Raw genomic sequence first — 9,977 nt, 5'->3', positions numbered from 1 at the left:
TGGATCACCTCCGGCTGACCCGCAACGTTCCACGCCCTGGCTCCGGTTGCCTAGGAGAGGCCGCGGGCTCCGCGGTTGCCAAGGCGACCAGTCAACACCGGGGGCGGGGGCCGGCGCCGAGCCGGGAGAGGGGCGGCCGCGGCGGCCCCAGCGAAGATGGTGAGAGCCCGGCCCGGCCCCCCGCGTCCCGCCATCCCGGCCGGCTGCTCCCGCAGCACGCTGGGACCTTTCCACTGACCCCTAACGACGGGCCGCGCCCCGGGCCTCGTCCTGCCTCTTTCCCGGCGGCGGGCTTCCCCGCAGCCCCAGCCCAGCCGACTCCCGGGGCTCTCCCAGGCGGAGCCTTCAGCCCAGGCCCCCGCCAGCAGGCTCCGCTCCGCTCCCTGCGCCCGCTGGGGGTGTTCCCCTCCCCTGCCCGCGGGCCAGGCCCCCAGCCCCGCCGCTCCCTCGGAAGTGCCCGGCCTGGGCGGTGCGTGGATGTTGGGCGACCCCCTTGTTCCAGGCCCGCCCCGAGGGCAAGGGCACGTCCGCATCCCAGGTTGAACCCTCTGGCTTCTAGGCTTGTGTTGGCCCCGTGCTGGGAGCGGCTGTGACTAACAAGGGCTTGGGTTCTCTCCCTGCTCCCCAGCCGGCCAGCGTGTCTGGCTCAATGAGCGCTTCATCCAGTGCATCCAACAGGTCCAGGACCCGCACTCGCTACAGAACCAAGGCCATGAACTCAGAGGTGGACGAGAGCCTGTTTGGAATTGCCAAGGTAAGGAAAGGGGCTTGTATGGGCAACTGTCCCACCCTTTCGGCCTGTGCTGGTGTTGAGACACCAGTAGAACAATGCAAACAATATTTCCAAAGCACAATCATCAAGTATAAAACACCCTAGAAAGAAGCGAAAACGAATATACCCGTTTACTCCCTTCTTTCCTTGGATATAAAGGAGCTCCACTAAAGCACCTTTCCAGCTCCTTTATTGATGAGACTCAGGAAAGGGACTGTTTGAGGGCTTTTATAGCCTGTGCTGTAACTATAGGCAGGAAGAAAAGGAGTACTTGTGGCACCTTAGAGACTAACCAATTTTTTTGAGCATGAGCTTTCGTGAGCTACAGCTCACTTCATCAGATGCTCACGGTAGCTCACAAAAACTCATGCTCAAATTAATTGGTTAGTCTCTAAGGTGCCACAAGTACTCCTTTTCTTTTTGCGAATACAGACTAACACGGCTGTTACCCTGAAACTATAGGCAGGGGTAGTCAGCCCACAGGTGGCCCATAGCTTACGCTCATGGCCCCACTGCAATCAGGCTTTGAAAGAATCAGTTGTTCCTAATTAAATCCAACTGTATTCTAATCTCTTAGGCCCAGAGTCACAAAGGGATTTAGGGGCTTGTGCCCCAATTTTGGGTACCACCATGATCTACAGAAAACCTGCTCAGCTGGTGTCTAGCCCTGTAGACATCTAAACTCCCTTGACACCTGTTTTCTCTGTAAAGATTTCCTAGATGCTTATGAGTCTGCCTCTGGGCACACACGCTGCTGCCTCATTCTAGGCATCTCGATGCCTGATACCCATTGCAAACCAAAAACCAGGAGCAGATAGTTGCTCCTCCACCTACCTTGCCTGATCCAGTAAATGTGCTTAGAGCATGCCCACCACATCAGGCGCCATTCAAAATCCAGGAGGCGGGGGAGGTAGTAGTGATGATCTTACAAGTTTTAGCACAGTGGTTAGAATGCTCATCTGGGATATGGGAGATAGACGTTTAATTCCCCTCTCTGTCTGATGGGAGGCACCCTCAATCTCTCTTGTTGAAGCTGTTCCACTTATGATAAATGATGGAAGTATGACTGGGGTAGCCGTGTTAGTCTGTATCCACAACAATGATTGAAGAGTCACTGGAGTAGGGGGTCGGGATCCTGGATTTCCCACCTTCCTGGTGGGTGTCCTAGCCACTAGGTTATAGAGTCATTCTCATTCAGTTTCTCTCTGTCCTAATGATTATTTAATTAGTTAATCCAAAGTGGAATGGCTTCAACAAGTGAGACTGAGAAATCTCCAAATCAGACTATCACATAGCCCCGTGGTTGGGCACTTTCCTGAGAGGTAGAAGACCCCTGTTCCAATACTTTTCCGCTCCCTGTCCCCCATCAGACAGAGGGAGGAACTGAACCTGAATCTCTGACTGCTTGGGTGAGTGTGCTAACCACTGTGATAAGTGTTATAACACTACCATGCTTTATTTTATATGGAGTTAGGTGGGTGCCTAATTCACAGGAAATAGTTAAGGTGCCTAAGCCACTTGACTCCAGGAGAGGGGTGTACAACTCTGGGTCACATGCTTCCCTGCAGCCAAGGCTTTTAGACACCTAACCCTGAAAGAGGCAGGGCTTAGGACACACCCCTCTCATTGATATAAGCCTGTCAAGTTTCCTCCCCTACTCTGAACTCTAGGGTACAGATGTGGGGACCTGCATGAAAAACCTCCTAAGCTTATCTTTACCAGCTTAGGTCAAAACTTCCCCAAGGTACAAAATATTCCACCCGTCGTCCTTGGATTGGCCACTACCACCACCAAACTAATACTGGTTACTGCGGAAGAGCTGTTTGGACGCGTCTTTCCCCCCAAAATACTTCCCAAAACCTTGCACCCCACTTCCTGGACAAGGTTTGGTAAAAAGCCTCACCAATTTGCCTAGGTGACTACAGACCCAGACCCTTGGATCTTAAGAACAATGAACAATCCTCCCAACACTTGCACCACCCCTTTCCTGGGAAATGTTGGATAAAAAGCCTCACCAATTTGCATAGGTGACCACAGACCCAAACCCTTGGATCTGAGAACAATGAAAAAGCATTCAGTTTCTTACAAGAAGACTTTTAATAAAAATAGAAGTAAATAGAAATAAAGAAATCCCCCCTGTAAAATCAGGATGGTAGAGATCTTACAGGGTAATTAGATTCAAAAACATAGAGAACCCCTCTAGGCAAAACCTTAAGTTACAAAAAAGATACACAGACAGAAATAGTTATTCTATTCAGCACAATTCTTTTCTCAGCCATTTAAAGAAATCATAATCTAACACATACCTGGCTAGATTACTTACTAAAAGTTCTAAGACTCCATTCCTGGTCTATCCCCGGTAAAGACCAGCATATAGACAGACACACAGACCCTTTGTTTCTCTCCCTCCTCCCAGCTTTTGAAAGTATCTTGTCTCCTCATTGGTCATTTTGGTCAGGTGCCAGCGAGGTTACCTTTAGCTTCTTAACCCTTTACAGGTGAGAGGAGCTTTCCCCTGGCCAGGAAGGATTTCAAAAGGGTTTACCCTTCCCTTTATATTTATGACACAGCCATTGGTTAGTTTAGGAGATTCCCTGCCTAACATGTTTGCTTTTGTGGCTCGCATTCTCAGGCCTCTGTCTCTCCCCATTTGTGGTACAGTAACTCCTCACTTAACGTTGTAGTTATGTTCCTGAAAAATGCAACTTTAAGTGAAACGATGTTAAGCAAATCCAATTTCCCTATAAGAATTAATGTAAATAGCGGGGGTTAGGTTCCAGGGAAATTTTTTTTTGCCAGACAAAAGAACGAACACACATACACACACTCTCTCTCTCTCTCTCTCTCTCTCTCTGTTTTAAACAAACCATTTAATACTGTACACGATGATGATTGTGAAGCTTGGTTGAGTCGGTGGAGTCAGAGGGTGGGATATTTCCCAGGGAATGTCTTACTGCTAAATGATGAACTAGCAATTGGCTAAGCCCTCAAGGGTTAACTAGTTGTTAATGTAGCCTCACGCTCTGCAAAGCAGCACAAATGGAGAGAGGGGAGACAGCATGGCAGACAGAGACACACACCCTTTGTGTGAAAGAGAGAGATGTGCATTTCCCCTTTAAGTACCTAACACCACTCTTAAGTACATTACCTTGTTAAGTTAATCAGCAAGCTGAGACCGCAGCAGCTGCTGCCAGGAAGATCCCTCCGTCCTGAGCCCTGTCGTGTGTCCCCCCCCACTCTATGGAGATGGGGTAAGCGGGGTGCAGGTGGACACCCTGACATTAGCCCCCCTCTCCCCCCGAAAGCAGGAGGCTCTGGAGAGCAGCTCCAAGGCAGAGGGCAGGAGCAGCACATGGCAGTGGGGGGAGGGACAGCTGAACTGCTGCAATTGATAGCCTGCTGGGCGGCTGCTGCACAGGAAACTTAGGGGAGCGGAGATCTGATGGGGGGGCTGCCAGTCCACCCTGGTTCCAAGCCCCCACCAGCTAGCTGCAATGGGCTGCTCTTCCTGCAAGCAGTGGACAAAGCAGGCGGCTGCCAAAGACATTATAAAGTAGCATTGCACAACTTTAAATGAGCATGTTCCCTAATTGATCAGCAAGTAACAATGAAACAAGTTAACCGGGAGGACTTTAAGTGAGGAGTTACTGTATAGGGAATCCCAGCACCTTACTCGGACTTTGTAGGTCCCATGGGTTGTTCCAGTGATTTCCTGGATGCCTAAAATGTAGGCATTGCAACACGTAAGTCTCGTTATGGCTCTGGGCTTTCTTGCTTGTTTTCACTGATTAAAAAAAAGTGTGGGGTGTTTTTTGTTTTTGTTTTTTTTAAAGCTCAGGCTAACTAATTCATGTGAGTTATCCCAAAGTAAAAACACCATGAAGACAAGGCACCTTGGCCCTGATCCACAACCCCAGACTTTGGCATCTAGACCCAGATTCCCAAAGGTACTTAGGTGTTGCAATACCTAATTGTTAGATGCCTAGAAACACTGGAAGAACAATGGTATCCACAAAGGCTGAATTAGGCCCACAGGCTCCCAACATGCTAGGCGAGGAGCCACCTAAGCTAGCCAGTGGGATATGCCGACAAGAAGGGTGTGTCCTAAGCCCCACCCCTCTCATGGAAGTCCAGACAGCAAGGAAGTACCTAAGTCTGTTTAGCAATGCACAGATGGGGATCTGTCTCCTGGAGTCAGGTGGTTTAGGTTTCTAAAAGGTGGTGGTGCTGCTGCTGCCTCCTCTCTTGTAACTTTTAGCCCACTAATTGGAGCACTCATCTAGGATGTAGGAGACCCAAGTTCAATTCCCCACTTTGTCTGATGTGGAGAAAGGATTTGAAACGGGGCTGGAGAGGGGCCAGTCTCAGGTCTCTCAGGAGAGTGTCTTAACCACTGGGCTATGTAATAGTCTGATGTGGGTATTCCTCAATCTCTCCTGTTAAAGCCATTCCATTTTGGATTAAATAGTCATTGGGGCAGAGAGAGGGAATGGCTTTATAGCCTGGTGGGAGATATGAGGGGGGAGATAGGAGGAGGAGGGATGTCCCCTCTCAAGTGTCTTAGCCATTGAACTATGGGATATTCTGATGTGGGTTCCGTGATCTCTCCTGTTGAAATAGTTCTACTATAATGAAATAATTGAATATTCTCAATAATTTAAATATTCATAGACTCATAGGAGCACAGGGCTGGAAGGGGCCTTGAGAAGTCATCAAGTCCAGTCCCCATTGCTGAGGCAGGACCAAGTAAGCCTAGACCATCCCTGACAGGTATTTCTCCAATCTGTTCTTAAAAACCTCCAATGTTGAGGATTCTGCAACCTCCCTCGGAAGCCTTTTCCCGTCATAACTCTCCATATAGTTAGAATGTTTTTCCCAATATCTAACCTAAATTTCCCTTGCCACAGATTAACCCATTAGTTCTTGCCTTATCTTCAGTTGACATGGAGAACAATCGATTACCAGTCTCTTTATAACAGCCCTTAACAGTCTTCAAGTATGTTATCAGGTTCCTCTCGCTTCAGCAGCACATATACGAAAATAGGAAAAATACAGAGAAGATTAGCATGGCCCCTGTACAAGGATGACGTGCACAGTCGTGAAGCGTTCTCAGTGGTCTTTTCTCAAGTCTAAACATGCCCAGTTTTTTTAACCTTACTCATAGGTCAGATTTTCTAAATCTTTTTATCATTTTTGTTGCTCTCCTCGGACTCTCCAATTTGTCCACATCTTTCCTAGTGTGTGGCACCCAGGACTGCACACACTACTCCAGCTGAGGCCTCACCAGTGCGGAGCAGAGTGGGCAGTCACCTCTCATGTCTTACATATGACCCTGCTGTCAATACACCATAGATGACATTAGCCTTTTTCACTACTGCATCCCATTGCTGACTCGTATTCAATTTGTGATCCACAATAACCACAGATCCTTTTCAGCAGTGGCACCATCTCCTAGCCAGTTATTCCCCATTTTGTAGTTCTGCATTTATTTTTCTTTCCCAAGTGAAGTACTTTGCACTTATCGTTATTGAATTTTATCTTGTTATTAATTGGGGCAGACACAGAGCAACAGTCATTCCACAGTCCGGTGGTTAGGACATTCACCTGAGAGGTGGGGAATCCTTGTTCAAATCGCTTTGTCTCATCAGGCAGAGGGGGAATTGACCAAGGGTCTCCCATATACTGGGTGAGTACCCTGACCACTGGGCTAAAGATTATAAGAGTGGTTGCCTTTCTCCCTCAACCCTAGCCATTGTGTGCATAGTTAGGGAGACCCTTACTCATTCTCATAAGAAACAGCTGAGGCACCTAAGCCATCTGACTCCACGAGAGGAGTTCCCGGCTCTGGATCCCAAGCAGAGAGAGGCACTTCCCTTGCAGCCCAGATTTAGGGGCTGAACTCTGAGGGGCAGGGGGCTAGGACATGCCCATCTTGTCGGCAAGCTTAGGTGGTACCCCGCCTAACATGCTGGTTTTTGTGAGTCACAGTGTAAGGCACCAGTTCATTGTAGCGGCGCCTAGGTGCCTAAGTCAGACTTTGTGGATCACATTGTTTATTCCAGTGATTTTCTAGAAGTCTAAAAGTTAGGTGTTGCAAAGCTTGGTGTTGCCATGCCTAAGTCCCTCTGTGGATCTGGGCCTTTAGTTTTACCATCAAGTAAACTACGTGAGGTCAGCAGTGTACCCACTCCTGGGGCTTACCTCCCAGTGAAACTAGTGCCTTGTCTTCACTGGGTTTTCCCTGTGGGATAGCTCATGTGCTATATACTCCTTTCTAGCAGAGAAGGCAAGGCTTTAGTAGCTACTTAGTCAACACAGATTGAGAACATCTTTATTCAGTCACAAGGGGAAGAGCTGTATAAGCCAGGAGCGGCTGCTGGCTCCCAGTCCCGTAAGTGCTGATTGCTGCACTCTAGCAACTTGTGAAGGACGTGTTCCATTCTTTTATCCAAAATGGCTGTTTTGGGCTAAAACTTCCTATTTCTGCCTCACTCCCAAGATGATTCTTTCAGAGAAGATCGAGTAAAACCCTTTTGGCCATTTCTGAGTTAGGAAAGCAGAGGTAGAAAATGTGGTTAAATGAACAGTAACAGCCCTTTCACACTTCAGGCTTCTCAAGAGGCACCCTGATCCACAAGGAGGAGGAGTCCAGCTTTAGCTGGGGAATGAGCATTGGCCTGAAGTCTGGGACTTGCTGTATTAAAGGCCAGACTAGTGCCAGAAGAGCTCTAGACAGGTTTATGATCTGATATCACACAAGCCTCCAGGCAGATATTGTTTTTCAGCAGGGAGATTAGTGTAGTAATCACTGTAGCATTAATTGAGTTCCTTGATATGTGTGACAGCACAGAGTAAACACAGCCACTCTGATGAGTTCTGTGGGATCAAGAGGAACTGTGGGACTGGCTGACTCAGTCACAGACTGGAATAAATGACACTGTTTTCTTTGTGTTAAAGGGTAGGTAATTCAGTGCTAACACTGTTATTTCATCATTTGCCACTTAGATGCTATATTGACAGGTAGATTATATTAATCTTGAGAATTCTGACACAGACAAATCAGGATGATCCAAAGTTACAATCCCCAGAGCAGCATTTATCTTAGCCACATTGCACATCTATTTCTAGGCATGTGTCACAGGACCCAGTCTGCCCACTCTGGGTCTGTTTCCCCCATCTGTAAAATGGGTGTAATAAGGTTTGCTTTGTCTCATGGGATTAATTAGTCCAGGTGTGCAAAGAGCTTTGAGGTACTACAGACGCAGCACTATTCAGTACGCTGCATTCGCCACCCTGGGACCATTCTGCACTGGGTCTGTCCCAGCACCACAGTCCATCTCTGATCTCCAGGAGTGCTGCATGGCTCCGTTAGCATTGTTCTGGAGACCATCACCTTTCAGTTTCTTGGGTTTGTGCATTTGAACTTTTTACCTCCATGGTGCATTAGCAAACCGCTTGTACTGATACATGTTTTTGTATTAGAAGACAGCACAAGTGCCTTCAGGCTGGTCTAGCTGAATCACCCCTGGAGTGTGCTGGATTGTTCACTAGGTGGCAATGTCAGCTCAAATGAATGGGGACAGGACCAGCTTTAGGGAAAGTTATTCTTTGGAAGGTTCATTTCTAGGGCTGAATTAATCTGTTCTGCAGGATCCAGTGTCTATGACAGGGGCTGGATGCTTGGCTCCTACAGAATCCAAACCTCGTCGTCACTCCTTTCTGCTTTTAGCTTTTTGCTTCTGCCAGGCCCCAATCAGAGTAAGTACGGCTATTTCTGGGGCATTAGGCAGGTGGATTGTGAACAATGTCAGCTCAGTTCAGCCAAATGTTCATGGACTAGGGCTGATGCTGGCACCTAAACAGTTGTTAGGAGAGAATATCCTTCAGGTTCTGGTGACTGGGGCTAGAAAGGGGCTGGGTGTTTGGCCTGGATTAGAACCAGGTGAAAAGCTTCAGCTCCAGTTCCCTGACCCAGTAGTCTGTCAGGATGTTTGCCAGAAAGGGTCATGAATGTTCTGTGGTAAGTTAGTGCTTGGGGGTTAGTGCTCACACAATGGTACAGCCATGCACAGGAGCCAGGGGAGAGACACATCAGGATTCCAAAGGTGTGTTTTGTGCGGGGAGCAATGAGCAACCCTGAGAAGACCCCACTTCTTTCTTTCTTTCTTTCTTTCAGAACCTGCAGCGATCATGCTCTGGCAGCCCCCTAGTGATCCTACGGGATGTGCAGACTGTCCAGAAATCACCCTCTGCCTGTGGCTGGGGCCACAAACCTGAGACCATCCGCCTCATCACCAGGGACCTCATCCGTGATCTCGTGTAAGCCAGCACCTGAGCCTCTGCTTTGAGGTTGTGTTAGGGACCCCATGGGGCTGCATGCCTGTCCCATGAAAGTGCTACAGTGCTAGGCTAGCCCTTACTGTGTAGTCTCCTGTAGATGAAGCAAGTGGCAATCCCCTGGAATGTCTGGTCTGAGGTGTGAAGTGAGTTACCCACCGTGGAGGGGAATGACTCCTCCTGAGAGCCGGTCAGAGAGCACTGTTAGCACCCTGCTCTATAAAGTTCCCTTCCTCAGTGGCCACATTACAGGCCCCTCTTGTTCAGTCAATAGTATATGCAGGGCAGGAGCAGCACAGAGCACCTTCAAGACATAAGCAGTGATTGGTCAAACACTGTCCCATATGTCCCCCTATGTGTGAAAGGCAGCCTAAGTACAGAAAATAGTGCATTGTCAACACCCAGCAGACAGGGCTGTGGATTGCTCCAGGAATGTTTTCTAAGCAGGACTGAAATGTAAAAGAAGGGCCATGATTACTCATTAAAGAACCTGCACAACCACTTTGTGGGCTATTGTCTGAATTGGTATTTGGCCAGGACAATTACTTTCTGCCTCCCTAAATTTTCCCTGCAGTTTTAACTTCATGCAGGCTTCTTCACCTCCTGGCTTGAACTGTTGTGTAATGTTACTGTGCATTGTTAAACAGCCATCACATCTCACTCCAGAGGTGGGTTCATTTTTGTGGTAGGTGAAATGATCCAAGGCACTCTGGTTAACGTTTTCAAAGGTGGCTACTGATGCTGAGCACTCCAATTTTTTGGGCACCCGGTTTGAGACCCCGGAGAGCTGACTTCTAGAGATGCTGAGCAGCCAGAGCGCCAACAGAAGTCAATGGGAGTGCCTGAAAATCAGGCCCAAGATGTCTCA

The 9,977-nt window shown here is 48.4% G+C and overlaps 1 protein-coding gene and 1 non-coding gene across 7 annotated transcripts in view; both read left to right on the top strand.

The window, feature by feature from the left end:
- Positions 1-9,977, top strand: part of CFAP45 (cilia and flagella associated protein 45) — a 61,513-nt gene continuing 51,536 nt past the window's right edge. For 3 of the 6 annotated variants that reach the window (XM_048828904.2, XM_048828905.2, XM_048828903.2), the window contains exons 1-3: positions 3-159; positions 629-754; positions 8,949-9,091. In XM_048828904.2, the coding sequence (XP_048684861.2) occupies positions 157-159; positions 629-754; positions 8,949-9,091 (272 nt within the window). In that variant the 5' untranslated portion in view covers positions 3-156. Of the gene's footprint in view, positions 160-628; positions 755-8,948; positions 9,092-9,977 lie in introns of all 6 variants that reach the window. The other 3 variants (XM_075123021.1, XM_075123019.1, XM_075123020.1) reach the window with 3 other exon arrangements.
- Positions 5,788-5,890, top strand: LOC125626233 (U6 spliceosomal RNA). Its single transcript, XR_007353705.1, has one exon. It is a non-coding gene; the product is annotated as a U6 spliceosomal RNA (small nuclear RNA).

The sequence above is a fragment of the Caretta caretta genome, chromosome 24 (assembly GCF_965140235.1).
Source record: "Caretta caretta isolate rCarCar2 chromosome 24, rCarCar1.hap1, whole genome shotgun sequence".
NCBI classification, from domain to species: domain Eukaryota; kingdom Metazoa; phylum Chordata; order Testudines; family Cheloniidae; genus Caretta; species Caretta caretta.
This window is presented reverse-complemented; position numbering and strand designations above follow the sequence as displayed.